This window comes from Nomia melanderi, chromosome 3 (assembly GCF_051020985.1).
Source record: "Nomia melanderi isolate GNS246 chromosome 3, iyNomMela1, whole genome shotgun sequence".
NCBI classification, from domain to species: Eukaryota; Metazoa; Arthropoda; class Insecta; order Hymenoptera; family Halictidae; genus Nomia; species Nomia melanderi.
Genome location: NC_135001.1, coordinates 3,025,844 through 3,041,248, shown reverse-complemented (window position 1 = coordinate 3,041,248; position 15,405 = coordinate 3,025,844). Strand labels below are relative to the sequence as shown.

General features: G+C 43.8%; 1 protein-coding gene across 15 annotated transcripts in view; it reads right to left on the bottom strand.

Moving 5' to 3' along the window:
- The window catches only part of LOC116434039 (uncharacterized), a 117,219-nt gene that overhangs the window by 25,834 nt on the left and 75,980 nt on the right, over positions 1-15,405 (bottom strand). For 2 of the 15 annotated variants that reach the window (XM_076366104.1, XM_076366105.1), the window contains exon 7: positions 4,433-4,698. The exons of 10 other annotated variants lie outside the window; for them this stretch is intronic. In XM_076366104.1, the coding sequence (XP_076222219.1) occupies positions 4,448-4,698 (251 nt within the window). In that variant the 3' untranslated portion in view covers positions 4,433-4,447. Of the gene's footprint in view, positions 1-4,432; positions 4,699-5,495; positions 6,525-7,576; positions 7,912-9,662; positions 9,905-15,405 lie in introns of those variants that run through there. 3 more of the 15 variants (XM_076366078.1, XM_076366087.1, XM_076366107.1) reach the window with 3 other exon arrangements.

The window sequence follows — 15,405 nt, the reverse complement described above, 5'->3', positions numbered from 1 at the left end:
TTATTCGTCGAGCGATCGGTGAACCCGACGATCGCTCGTTCGTAAGTCGATGTTTTCCGAATGGGTTGCCCGTGGAAAATCCATTATTGATAGTTAGGTAAGATTCATTATTACTTATCGATAGAGTGCATAACAGTTTCCCTATAAACGGAACACCGGCGATCAGCTCGACCACTGTGTACTTCAAGACACTCGTCTAATGCTACGTCTCCACACGAAAGACATTAACGAGAGTAACTATCACATTTATGCCCGCTCAAAACTATGTTCCTCGAATCGTAGTCTTGAGAAGAAGCAGCGATCTCGATCTGAAATTTCAAAGGCGAAATATAACGAGATCTTTGGATCAGGGAAATCAAAGTAATGCTACGTTTCCGCGTGAGAGTCATTAACGAGAGTAGCTGCGTTTGTATCTACTCAAAACCGTGTCTCATCGCATCGTCGTCTTCAGAAGAATTAGCAATCTCTCTTTCTTTCTCTCTCTCTCTCTCTGTCTCTCTCTCTCTCTCTGAAATTTCAAAATCAAGATGAAGCTAAGTTTTCTTAAGAAACGTGAAGCTACGTTTCCACGCAAGAGCCATTGACGAGAGAACCTCGCTAAGAGTAGACTCCAGTGCATTCGAGAGTGAAAAGTCCAAAACGCTTCATTCAGCTCTACCCTCGAGAACAGAAAAGACGTCTACCTAAAAATCGCGTTGAAGTTCTTATCCACTAGTAAGCTCCGCTCTCGAGAGTAGAAAGCTGTCAAGCGATTATCCTAAAGTCGACGGTCATCGGTGAGCTCTGTATTCGACAGCGAATAATGCAGCTTTCGGAGATTCTTCGTTGAAGAACTTTCACTTCTGAGCACGCCACTGCAGTCTACATGGTAGCGTTGTAGATTAGTGTGAATCCACCTGCAGACGCAGCACAATTCGAAGCGTAACGCGCGAAACTAATGGCGCTCGGGCGTGGAACGTATCTGTCTGGCCACTATACACAGGATTCTTAACCCTTTGCCGTGTAATTACGAATTAGATTCGCGATGAAGAGTTTCAGATCAATTTCCGATCGAAATGAATATTATTTATCTCAACCTGGACCGACAGTTGAAATGAAGAAAACGATTGTTTACATCCTTGCAAATCGTCAATAGCAGGGATATGTCACCCGAAACGTCGAAACTTCCAGAATTTCAAACACTTTCATTCGAAACTCTCGAAACTCAGATAAGAAAAGGAACAAGATCGAATGAAAAACCCTTGGCCTCGACTTTCGACGGTCGTTATTGGGCGATAACAAAGGACGGAAGCAAGACCGAATTAATACAAGATTCTCTATAGTTCTATAACTTTATAGTCCTATAGTTTCTCTAACGGTTCAAAAGTTACCACAAACGTCACTAAATTTCTCGATCCGGATCGCTATGCGACCCAAGCATCGTGAGTGGAAGAGTCCTTTTTTCCCTGTGCACTTTTAGCTTGAAACACGATGCAGCTTCGTGACTGGCGTATAGTAATTCTATTTTCCATCACATATCTCATTGCACTTTGTTACAATCAACAAAAACCCATCCAAACACGTTCAGTTTGTAGAACACAATGAATACAAACCGACCGCACGAGTTTCGATAGTTTCGGAAGCTTCACCTTAACGGCGAAGCAAGTGAAACGAGTAGTATAAGAAACTTCTGAAGGAGAATTCGTCGGCGAGGGGTTAAGTCGCTCGCGTCGAGAATAGTCGCGGACGTGTTCAGGACTGTTGCGTGTCGAGCGCGTAGACCGGCCTATTGCTGTGATTGCTCTTGATGTGCGAGTACACGTGCGACCTGTGCTTGCCGGTGTACATGCAGTGTGGACACTTGAAACGCGGCGCCTTACCACACTCGTATTTCAAATGCCTGTGCAGCCCCCGGTACCATTTGTACGTCTTCTGGCACTTCGGGCATTCGAAGTTACCTCTGGTCGCGGTGTTCATCGTCGGCATCAGGCCGGCAGCGTTGTAACGTCGCCGTCTCCGTTCCGGTGCCACGGCCGCCACGTACGGCAACGTAGTCAGGGTGAACATCACTGTAAATTACACGGTAGTATTCCAGGTGAGTGACATTCTCATGCCGATACACATGCGTACGAGACTCGACGACACATACAAGAACAATTATTCGCGTTCAATTGGACCTGCTCTCTCGTATTCGCCCGTTTTCACTCGTTCCGGATATCGAGGCGTTCACCAACTAGCCAGTGACTAACTCTACTTTTTCAAGTTGTTAGTGGAACGTTCGAATGGATCTTCACGTGTGTCGATCAAATTTGGCTATCGATTTTTGGAGTCAAGCATTTTGATAAGCGAATGCCTCGATTGTCGACGAATCGTTTTTTCCTTTGGATTTTCCGTTTGGCTGTTAAAAATATGGTCTCGTTCTTTTAGTTTAGGAATATTGCAACCATTTTTGAAGCATGATTTGGAATGATTATGAGAGGTTTGTGAGAAAACGTATTGAGAAGATAGAATAGAATTTGTTTGTACTTTGTTTAGGAGATAATACGTGTGATATTCACGAGCCATCTGATCGTGACTTACCGTTTCTATTTGTTGTGAACACTGAGTGTCGTCGAGACTTTTGAAATATTATCTCAGAAACGAAGTTCTATAGGATAGAATTGTATTCTATGTTTTCAATTCATTCTTTCGTGAGAACCCCTTTATTGGTTGTAACATGATTTTCGAGACACTTACTGCAAGAATTGGAACGAATCGAAGAGATGCGAATGTATAACTTAAGTATTATGGAAAATAGAAGCATGGTTTCAAAAATAATCTGTCTCGAACGACGGTATTTCTATAGAATCTTTTAAACGAATTTTGCATTGAGAATCGCGCACCTTGTCGTATCGAAAAATGTTATTCTGAACTCTTCGAGTATACAATGAAGTCTGAAGATGTTTATAATTCGCGATAAAATGGTTCCAGTCTTCCTACGCGATCATTTCACTAAACCCGAACGATCCATCGACAGAGAGTGATCGGCCCAGCATCGTGCGATCCTAGTCGGGTGAAATCAGGCGAAAATCAAATCCCAAGTCTAAAGAAGTTTGGTGAGAAAGCTGAACACTTGGCAGAACATTTAAAAGCGAGACTATATCGATCCACGCAAAGTGTCATTATTCTGTTGGCTATCCCTTTTTTGTCGGAATTTCGTGTGAGGATCAAGTATCGTTGGACATTTATTGGAACTCAGAATTACAGAAAGCAGAGAGTTGTGTACAGTATCGTAGTCAAGCTCCGACACGATCTACGACGAACATTCTCCGCGATGAATCCTCGCTGCGATTTCCCATCCTGATCCGCCATCAGCATCTGAAATCAAGATAACCAACACGGTTAGTATGAAAAGGGAAAAACACGATCAAGAACAGCATTCACTCCAGGAAAGAAATCTTCAAGCTTTGTCAAAATGCTCCTCCGGTTGTCTAATCCTCCGTCGTCCTTAGCTGGAAGCTCCCGAAATGAACAACACCGGAGAAATTGGAATTCAGAGAGATCTTTATTAACTTTTTTCAACACATTGATCAAGAACACAGTTTCCTGGTTCCTCGGAGACACAACGGTCCCCGGATTAACGAGTTTAGCCACGGAAAGAGCCAGTTCCATGTACAGTCGTCGCCACGACACGAGATCGTCGATTTACCCTTCGACAATAGGTATATCTTCTACGATTTCTAGACCAGAGGTTCTTAACCACTGCATCGCAGCCCGCAGTTGGGTCTTAATTCTATTAGACACTTTTCATCCGACATAACCAAGTGAAGACGCAAATTGGGAATAGTAGCCTCAGAGAATCCAAATGTCTAAACACATTAACACTAGAACTACGCACCAGTCAAATGACTGGTTTCGATTTCTTCGTTTCGCAATGATTAACATCTTGAAAAAATATTCGAAATCATTTCGAAAATAAACAGTTTCATTCGAATTCTATAAGAAATATCGAAAGAAACTGGAAATAATCTATTGTTACTATTTTTATAGAAATCACATATCAATCACATTAACCCTTCGCGGGCGAAGGTTCTTAAAAATATACGAAACCTTCAACAGAAGAAACTAAATGATCTATCAATCGCTTAATCAATAGAATAAAAGGAAACTACGTGCTGATCTCTAGATGTTCGAGTAATTAAATCACTCGTCTACGACTTAGTCTCCCAAATATGAATACTTCATCTCGCCGAAATGTCGACGTTCGTCCGCAAAGGGTTAAATACTCGGTAGTCCTAGTGTTAAAAACCGTATCGATCACAAAGTCTCGAGTCCTGAAATTACATTTCTATCAATTCGTTTGCCCTGCCACTTAAAACGCGTTCAACGCTAACCGATTTCACGATCTCGTTGTATCTCGACGACGACCGTATTACTGCGTTGAATCTAGGGACCATTGTTGACGAAAGATGGTCGAGCTGTTCGGAGTTCAATAGAGTCGCTTGAAGCAGAGAACCTCGCCAGGATGGTACTTCCTGATGTGGGCGTAAATGTTCTGGGTGAACTTGGATGGCTTGTCGCAGTACGGGCACTGGTATTTCGGCGCCATGCCGCACTCGTGCCGCAGGTGCCGTGTCATGTTTTTCTTTAACGTGAAGCCGCGGTTGCAGCGTGGGCAGTAGTGACTCTTGTTCACCGAGTACACTTTCCTGCGCTGCCTGGGAACCGTCTGGCAATAACCTGAAAGATCGAAGGGAACCCGTTAGCGCGCCAAGCAACTGCAACGCCGGATCGTACTTCGAAGCTCTTTTTCCTTGTCCGGAAGTAGTGTGTGCACGTGCATCGTTCCGCGTCTTCGTGAACATCGAACGAGAAAAAAAAAGAACGAAATGTCCTCGTAGTGAAGGAAGAATCAGCTGAGACGCGTCGCCGATTCTTCCCCTCCGAGTTCGTGTATACATACAAAATGGCCGCCGACGCGCTCCGTAAAGTTGCGAGCCCGCCGGCGAGATATGGCAACGTTCCTCCAAATTCTCTGCTCCCCTTTTCTTCACACACATTGCCGACCGATGTTCGAAAAGGAGCCGCTAAGATACTTTTATTTAACGTCGACATACAATTTATGGGGATTACGAAGGTTTGGATTTGAACGGGGAAACCTTCGGTTGATGATGAAAATAAAGTGCCTAGATGAAAGGACACGAATGTATTTTAATGTCTGTCGATGGAAAAATATTCTTACAGAGAATGTGTTTGTTTTCCTAACGAAGAAAGGATGGTTCTCGGTGAATCTGTGAAGTTTATCGTACATTAAGAAAATACTAAACACTCAAGTACATATTCCCACTTTCATGTTTCCCGTGCGAGATTGCATTCTTCGAGACGTCTCCGATTTCCGTGGTCGGCGACGTGTCACCGATCGAAAGACGAACAGTCGACAAGAATCAATCCGATTGAGTCGCGAACGGTGAACCTCGATCGCGGAGATGCTGGAAAAGTTGGGATCTTGTCGCCGAATGAAGAATACGGTCGGAAACTAGCACAGAAAGACACATATATTTCGTTCTCCTAATCAATCATACGTCAATGAACATTGTTGGAAAGCACAACGGGAGAACGAGCTCGTTACATTCACGGTAATATCGAATGTCCATTCCTCGCCTTCTTCTACGGGGGCTACAACAAAGGGGATCGAGACACAAGGGTGTAAACAGTCTTTCGGTTTCGTACGCTTGCGCTACACACACATACACGCTGTCGTAGAGAAGGACACAGACTTTGGTAATTATACAGGAAAGGCTAGCAACGATTTCAATCAGCATTCAATACGTTGGAGGCACGATTTGAAGTGGCTTCTCCCTATAGACGTTACCACTGTTAGCCTGAGAAATATTCGCTAGAATTTTAACACGTTTCTCATAGTTCACATCAGATTTATAATTTCATACAATTTCCAGCAATCAGAAACTATTATGAAATATGTTCGCATTAAAATTACAATATCAGCATTATGTAGATTATTCCATAAACTGCCACCGGAAGCCACGCTCACTTTTCGAATAACAAAAATACTCTCGAATATCTAGCGAACTACCAAGAAAGGGTAACGCGTGCAAGAAGAAGTTCTCCAAAAACATATTTCCAACAATATATTCAATTCCATTGAAACCATTGGGTGCTTTCTCCGTATAATCGCCCATACTTTCATCGCGAACGACCGTGGCAACAGTCTCACGTGGTCCGTCGCGGATTAATCGGCACGAATAGCTTGATCGCGTGCGCCTTGTAGCCGACGTGGCGCGACCTGACGTGTCTGTAAATGTTCGAGGAACACGAGGCTCTCATCTCGCAGTAGGGGCACTGGTAACGGTGACCCTGGCCGCAGAAGTATCGCAGGTGCCTGGTGATCGTTGTCTTCTGGGTGAACCGGCAGCCGCAGTTAAGACACTCGAACCTCTTCCGCTCATTCGGATAATATTTGTACCTGTTCAAAAGGTTTTTCATGTCCGTCGTGTAATGGAGGAAGTCCACGTTGTCCCATTTCTCGCCGTGCTCCTGGCAGTCACCTGAAAACAATCAACACACGGCGTGGTTAATCGGTGGCGCAAACGACCGCGTTCGGTCGGGCAGTGCAACGGTCGCAGGACGTTTCTCGAGAAACATGTCACGTTCTTTTCTCTGTTTTCGGTTCTTTTTTCTATTGCGTTTTCAGTCCGTGGATTTTCGTTTTCTTTTGTTTCTTTTCTTTTCTTTTCTTTTCTTTTTTTTCTTTGGAATGATCGAAAACGTTCCACAGAAACGGGACGGCAAGGGACTCACGAGCGGGATGGATCACACATAAACACGCGGGGATTAGTACGGAGAACGGGGACCGTGATCAAAACAGCGGGGATTGAAGTCTTCAGCGAACGTTTAATCGTTTCTCTTTTTCTTTTAATGGCATTACATAGTGGCGAGTTTCTCTCACGAGTACAGTTTCTTCCTCGTTCGATTCGCCTAGAGACCTCCGAGGCCCCGCGACCAATGACTAGAGACACAGAGAAGTTAGCACAAGTGACGGGGATTTCTGTTAAATGCACCTTGCTGTTTCTTAATGGGCGGAGAAGGTTTCTCCGATATACAGGACTTTCGATTGAGCGATTGTTCTTTCGTTAGGGTGCGAGATTATCTCTGTTCTCGATTCCGTCGAGCAAGGTGCATTTAACGAAGCCTCCCCGAACATCCTATTCGAACTGTTCCTAACAGAGAAACACCGGAAGAGGAAATACACTCTTTTCTATGTTTACAGCTCAAATTGTGGACATTGGAAGAGTCGCTAACAATAAATGATGTTAGAAACCAACAGTCTAAACTCCTTACATCGACGAAAGTTTCCATGAAATTAGAAACCTGGATAAAACGAACCCTAACCAAACGAGTCTTTTCATCCAGATTCATAAACCGGCACCGTCAATATAAAAATCCCAAGAAACGACTCGATTCAAACCTGAATCGTGTGCTTTCCAACGATCGCACAATTTGATTCACAAACATACAAAAAAGAGATCCATTTTCCCCGCCGGTCTCCTCTGAAGGACAATCCCATCGAAGAAAATCCTATCGAAGAGTCGCAAGGAGGAACAAGTCGATCGATTCAGCAGAGTTTATTATAATAGACTTCCTTTCCCTTGTGATAGCGGCTGATATGGTACTTCACGTTCGACGTGTACGTGTAACACTTGCTGCAATAGGGACACTGTATGCCTTTTATGCCGCACAAATGGCGGACGTGGTAGTTGAGGTCTTTGCGGCGTTTGAACGTCTTGCCGCACTGGGCGCAGTCCAGGCTACTCGCGAAGCGGATCTTCCGCTTCGGCTCGCAGCACGCGCGTCTCGCGTGGAAAAGCAGGTCCCGGTACTTCTCGAAGCAAGTGCCGCACTGCGGACACCTGTTCACCTTCATGTCGGTCCACTCTGAAAATGAAAATAAAGGTTCTCTATGTAGCAAGGATTGCGTTCGGCAGACACGAGACATCCCGGCGTCGATCTGTCTCTGAACCGCTTAAGAAAAGTACAGTTGTCATGACGATACAGCGAGGTCGTAAATGAAACTTGCGATTAAAGTTTGAATTACGCGTCATCTCGTCCGAATGAAGTCGTTGTCAAACGATGTTGGCCGAATTGTGGTCTAAAGGTAGGGAGCAAAGGTGTCGGTCGCAATCCTGAGTTCTCTACGGTCGCATTTCTGTCAACCAACTGATTTTATTACTTGAAACAGGTTCGTTTCAACGACCGACTGATTTTACGACCTCTCTGTATCTTGGCGACGACTATAAAACGATGGGGAATCACGGACTGTGTTCACTTGGCGGGCAAGGCGCGGCGAACGTGTTGAATTTCATCTGTCACCGGGGATAAGTCTCCTGTTCTATCCATTTAGAAAGAGGATGTAGTGATTGCTGAGAAATTTGGGAAGTTTCTTAGTTGGAACTTGGATTTTCATTAATCCCACTGTATTGGTTAGTGACTCCAATGTGGTTAACGCGGGAATTTAATCATGAAACATGCTCTCGGCTGAACCAAACAATGTTCGTTTGATTCTACTGAGTGCATAGTTTGAAAATTAAATTCTGTACACATGAATACCACGTGGATTAATGCACAGCAGTAATTTAAACCTTGAATGATCGAACAATGCTGCCAAGAGAATACAGAACTGAAGGAGTACCGAGCTTCTCTTCGAGATTGTACGATTCTGCGAGCGCGTTTCAGGATTAAACTCCGCGCGTGCACCAACGTGATGTTCGTAATAGATTCTTCTAACAAGAAGAACTTCGACAGGCCGACAACTACGAGCTCGCTGTACCTTGTCCACCAATTGTTCCTACAAGCATTAACAACGTTACACCCAAATAAAAATACACCAATGAGGAGAGCTGAGAGACCACGGAGAGACTTGGTTACAGAGGGTAAAATAACGGTGACCAGGTAATCGGATGCGTGGTTGCGGCACAGTTTTATCATTTATTCTTTACACATTTCTAGCTTTCCGGGAACATTTCCTAGTGAACAGGGCTTCCGGCGTTGTCCACGTTTTACGATACACGTGGACAGCCGCCGCGCGTATTTCAGGGTTAATGGGTTTCCAGGGATTCATGAATGAAATTGTTAATCTCAGAGAGTGGACTCCATGCGTTTGTGTTATGTTTCGTATTAACAGACAAACGGGAAGAGAATAATTACCCAAAGTTTTCGGTTTGTCGCCTGTGCAAAATGAACGTTTCGACTAGTCGGATTAATGATTTTCCGATGCTGGCCAATCTTGCAATCTTCAATGCATGAATCCGTGTACCCGGGATCACTGCTCGCCGTTTCTCGGAGCAGATTTACAGGAAGTTCGTTTAAACCGACGATACAAAGGACAACTACAATTGTCAATTCGTTTCCAGTTAAATGATATGCTAATCTCGCACGCTTTAAAAACACTTTCACTATTCGCGTAAAGATTTTCTAGCTGAGCGTGTGATCGATCTCCCGCTATCAACATCCGTTTCAATGGCAATTGAAACGGCACGAACTATCGGAACTGAAATAGTCCAAAATAAAAATAAACAAGCACAAGGGAACACCTGAAACGAGTCGTTAATCATTCGGCTTGTCTCGGACTAAAGTCTAAAGAATTCACGAGACCGTCATGAATCATCGAAGGGGAACAATCCAACAAATGTCCGTAATACTGTTCAGAACATTTTGTTCACGCCGACCGGCATCTTTGGATGCCACCGCCTAATGTGCCTGTAAACGTTCGAGGATGAGTTGTCCTTCTTATGGCAATAGGGACACGCGTATCTAGGGATCTGGCCGCACTTGTGCCTAATCAGGTCCCACATCCTTCGGAATCCTGCGTTGCACTTTGGACAGATGTAACTCGAGACCGCGACCTGCGTCCACTCCACTCGGCGTATATCTGAAAACAATCAGGACCCGTTAGTCCTGCGCCGGCCGATTCCTCCGGATCGCCGACGGCAGCTAAGAAAAAAAAAAATAGCGGCGACGCCGCTGGGAAGCGCGATTCGTGCGCGTGTGTGTGTATGCGTGTGACTGACTAAATTCATTTCTATTTAGGTCGTATACTCGCGGCCGGGACCGATGCAAAACAAAAAAAAAAGAGGATATTTCATGTATCTGGTTGGATCACTGTATGTCTAACGATCAAGGGAAGTAACGTGAACTGTTGGCGTGAGAACGAGAGCATCTTCACGGTGTCCGTGGTCTTTTCTTTATTCAGAATGCGCCTTCAGTATTATAGCTTATCCTTACAGTTTGGCATAGACTTTGTATAATCGGCGAGTCTTGCTCGATGCGCAGTACACAGCGCTCCACGGATTAGCGATAGTTGATAGGGCTCGATGGTGGATACTAATCCGGGGAATCTACGATTAGTGATTCCATTGCTTGAAAACGTTTCGAAGATAAACATTACAATTGACTGTTCAAACACGTTGCCTCGTTTCACGTGTTTCGCTGAAAATATTCACTGGCCAAAGACATCGAATCAAAGTTGTTTTCTTTTAACAGAATTTTGTATGTACAGTTTATTTTTTTGTAATTTACTAATCGATAATAATCGCTTGATAGAATTCTTCGACAAAGAGGATTAACTCGTTCTTGAATAACTCGGTCGTATTATAAACTTTAAGATTTTAGGCACAATAAAGTGATAATGATGCATTGCATAAACAATAGAGTTGTAGCCACCTGGACAGTGAACGAGAAAGGAGAACCAAGAAGAAGAATTAATAAATCCGTGGAACGCAGTGGAACCTCGTGGCATCGGCGACAACAGATAGAGGACGTCGAAGCAGTTTCCACTAGCGAGACATCGGGAAAACTGTTTCCTCTCGCCGTTCGCTTTTCCGGCTGAGACGTTCCGCGACTTTAATGAGGTAAGCGTTTGCGTTCTGTTGCAGTTTTATTGCTCGTGTGCGATCTTTACACCAGCTGGCGAAGCACTGTTCTTTTCCCTACAGTAGGAACTGACAACTCGAGGAATTAATCGATTCGCGTAACGTCTAGGGATGCGCACCATCTAAAATACTCTAATCGTCGGTAGCTTACGTGCTAGGTTACTCCGTATAAGTATTGGATTGGAAGTAATGTTCACAGTAAGTCCTCGCAGGTACTAGTCGAAAATGCGATTCGTCGAGCGATTCTCGGGGGAAATATTGGGATCCGCAACTCACAAATCCGCACAAGACACTAACTTTCGAATAGCGTTTGAACTTGAGCGGCGAGTGTCCTTGAAGGGGAAAGATCTAGTCGATCTTCCTGTATAAATAATAAATCAAATTATTATTCAGACGAAACTGTCAGAGTCGCGGTTCGCTGTGAAAATAAGTGGAAAGTAGAAAAGAAAATCTGCAAGCACGAAACTTCGTTTTCTTCGGAGAAATCAAATTCGAAGAACGGTCGGGTAAATTCTTAATATTAACGAATATCCTGCAGATCAATATTTTTCATTATCTGCAGCAATGTTCGGAAGATACTTCGTGTCTCGTTTATCCGTCTAAACTATCAGTCTTTGTTATAAAAATGGTACGCGCACGCTGAACGAATATGAGTATGTAATTACAAGGGAACGCAAGTAACATTCATTGGTTTTAACTGTTAAGTAGGTGAGTGAAATCTTTTAACGTTAATACTCGGGTGGGATGTGTCACGATACCTCATAGTAACGAAACATTCGTGGACGTAAGAAATCCTCGTTATACACCTACCCCCTGATTCACACGGAAGATCAGTTCCTCGGAATACCGTGTGAATCGAAACCGTAGATTTTTCTATGTAAAACCGTGCGAATCGAGAACAAACTAAAATGTGCATAATTTGGTCAGTTACATATTTAATTATGTACCTTCATTATGCATTATTATGCATTACCTTTATTACAAGGTAAAATATAAGTAAAATATCATCCAAAACGTAAAAATATCAGTTCATTCGTGAAATGACGAATATATGAAGCCGCAAGTATATCTATAAAAAATTCAACTAAAAGCTGAACGACGAAGCCTTCTTTAAGTAAATTATGAAAATGCTAGAAAATCTGTAATTGTTTTGTTAACCAGTAAATATAACGTTTTAAAAAATTCCGATTAGAAAAAGCACAATGGTACACGTCTTTCTGCTACTAAAGATTTAATGAGCTAATTCACATGAATGGTTCTTGTGTGCACACAAAAAGGGGAATTGCCCATTTTAGATTGAATTCCAGTGTTATTAATCGTATCAAATAAAAAATTTACTACAGAAATATGTGTTTCTGTAAAATACTGTAAAAATTACGTGTAAATCGAGGGATAGGTGTAATTAAGGCCCATGGGGGGGGGGGGGCCTAGAAACTTCCTAAATATAGATAAACTTGAGGAATTTTTTTGATAATAACTATCAAGTGAAAATGTCCGATTTTTGTCTGGATGTATAACTATAACCTCTGCTTTATATTTATATTTGTTTTAAGCCAAAATGTTACAAAATGGCGCAGTTATTCGCTAACTTCGGAACCCCTTTCCGTAAAGCATCCATTGCTGGCCGACTCGATTGCAAACAATTGAAACATCAGAGGACAAAATATTTTTGTTTAAAACTTATAAACAAAAATATATTATCTGAAATGTACGAATTTTCCGAAATTTTAATTACTATAAAAATGCCGGTCATCTTTAGCGCAAAAACCTGTTTTCACCCACAAGAAATTAGCTTAAAACGTTTATAAAAAATGTAATAATTAAAATATCGAAAAATAGGTACGTTGCATTTTAGATAATATATTTTCATTCGTAAGTCCACGAAAACTGTTGTTCCCCGCGAATAGTTCTAAATACAAACAACACAATCGAATTCAGTTTCCTGAAAGCAATCTCCCGTGCAGAAAACGATTGTTCCACCTTCGAAAATTTATTTCCACAAGAAGAACCCTTCCACCGTTCCTCGTCGACACACACCACGAATCACTGCTGAACGAAAGGGAAAAAATGTCTCCAGGTAAGTCCACCGTTCGAAAACGAGAAACCAGAAGCACAGAGCAGGAATGTCGATCGAAAGTCCGTTTCTAATTCCTGTGGACGATCACGGGCATCCCGTTGTGACGCATCCTAATGTGCTTGTAAATGTTCGACGAGCACTTGTCCCTCTTGTTGCAATAAGGACACTTGAACCTAGGCTCCTTGCCGCAGTCGTACTTCATGTGCGTCTTCAGCGTCTTCTTGTAGGTGTAGCCCGCGTTACACCTGGGACAATGATAGGACATCTTCCCGGGCTGCCACATCGGTCCGTCTTCGGGTTTCACGTCGTCCAACCGGCTGACCTTGTACTCCATGTTGCCCCTCAGAATGTTCATCATGCCGCTGTCGTAGAACATCGGCCGACCTACAAACAGGAAAATATGGATCACGGTTAGCTGAATAACGGCTGCAACAATCGAGTCCGGACGAAGGTGGTACAGAAGAGAAACGTGGAGAACGAGACACCGCTCGAAATGAAAGTCGAAGGAAAGCAAGCGAGAAGAGTGGCCGGGACCTTTTCGCTCCAGGTCCAAAGTGCGTGCCCTGTGAAAGTGGAGAACACGGAGTGTCGCCGAGAAGACGGGTCGGGATCAATGAGAGCAATTGTTCTGACAGGACAAAGGAAGACATCTATTTCTCGTGTATCTTGTGTACAATTGCTCACACTCATGTAACTTGCTCAGAATTCATCGGAGTTCACGTGAATAAAGGTGGACGCGCCGAAAAGCTTGAATCGCGGCATCGAACAGGATCAGATTCCGCCACGGCACAGCTCCTCCGTGTTCAGTAGAGCTTGAACGCCTGGATTCTGTTACCCTTGTGGTAGGTCCTGATGTGCCTGTACGTGTTCGACGACTTCCGGTCCCGTTTCCCGCAGTACGGACACTGAAACCGTGGCTCCTTGCCGCACTCGTACCTGAAATGCGTCAGCATGTTCGCCTTCTTGCTGAACGAGCTGTAGCACCGCGGGCACAGGTACCTTTGAATAGAGCCGCCCGGCTTGCTCCACGAACTGTCAGCCGGCTCTGCAACAGAAGAAGCAAATCACGGCCCGGGTCAGTAAATGCGTCCACCGATTTCGGGTATGGTCGCGACACGCTTTCGTCGGGTCGTAGGATGAAAAAGGGACACGGGTACAACCTCCAAATCCAGGATTGATCGCGCGTGCGAGTCGCGTTCTTTGGCGGGAGAGACGGTGTCTTCTTGGAATAATCAACACGCTTCTAATAATAAAATAAAATGGGTCGTTTTATTGTGTCTTCTCAGGGAACGACTGGTTACAAAAATTGTCAACGATGTACAAAATCTGGTCATTGGTTGTTTCTTTTGGGGAGGGAGTTCACTGCGGGAGACTTTGCAGCGTAAGTTTATATGTACGAGGTGACTGAGAATTAGCGTCGCAAAATTCGAGGATATACCATAATCGTGTTTTCGAATAAACAACGGTGAACGTGGCTCTTGGAATGAATTACTTGGATGTTACGAGTATAGCTACCGTAGATCGACCCTGCACTTGTCATTAATTAAATCGATGAAGTCGGGAACTGCATACAAAATACTTTCTCGAGTTTTCTTAGGAATAAACGATTATTTACATATAAATTAAACGATTCCGTAACCTCTTCACCTATTCGTTTCTGTTAATCGAAACATACGAAAGCGCATTAAGGCAATTGAAAAACCCGTAGTTACAATTGCTCGTTAGGACTTCTGAAACATACAAGACACCCTGAAAATCCAACGATGCTAATTTTCAATTATCCTGTACACTCGTTGTACAGTTCACGGTGAACCGTTCAATCCTTTGGCAAACAATTCTCGATCAACGGATCGAGGTATTTTGGAAAACACGTGAATTCGAACACGTTGTTCGGTATACTTGATTATTAAAGCTTCATTTGGCTCTCCACCTTCCTCTTGGTAATTAAGATAGCGTCCCGCGGCCGCGATCGGCCCTAGTACATTCGCTGGGGCTTAAAGCACGGCATCTGCTTGTGAACACGTCGCACGTGTTTGTAGACGTTCGAGCTGTACTTGGAACCGTAATTGCAGTACGGGCACTGGAATCGGGTCTCGTTCGGGTCGCAATGCGTTCGGTAGTGGCGCAACATGAGGGCGTTCGTCAGGAAGCAGTTCGTGCAACGAGGACAGTGGTACCAACCGTCTCCTCCGTTCGCTACCGGCCTACCTGGAAGCACCGATTTGATATCAGAATTCGAATTTCGCGACAATTCAAACTTGACTCCCTTAGCGACCGAGACTTTCGTTATATGCACTGTTCATTCTGTTCTCTTTTTTTTTCTAATTGATAACGATCCTCGCTCGGACGGTAATATTATTGAAATGTCACCTTTCCCTAAGAAATATGAACACACCTTCCACATTCCCCAGTATTTGACGAATT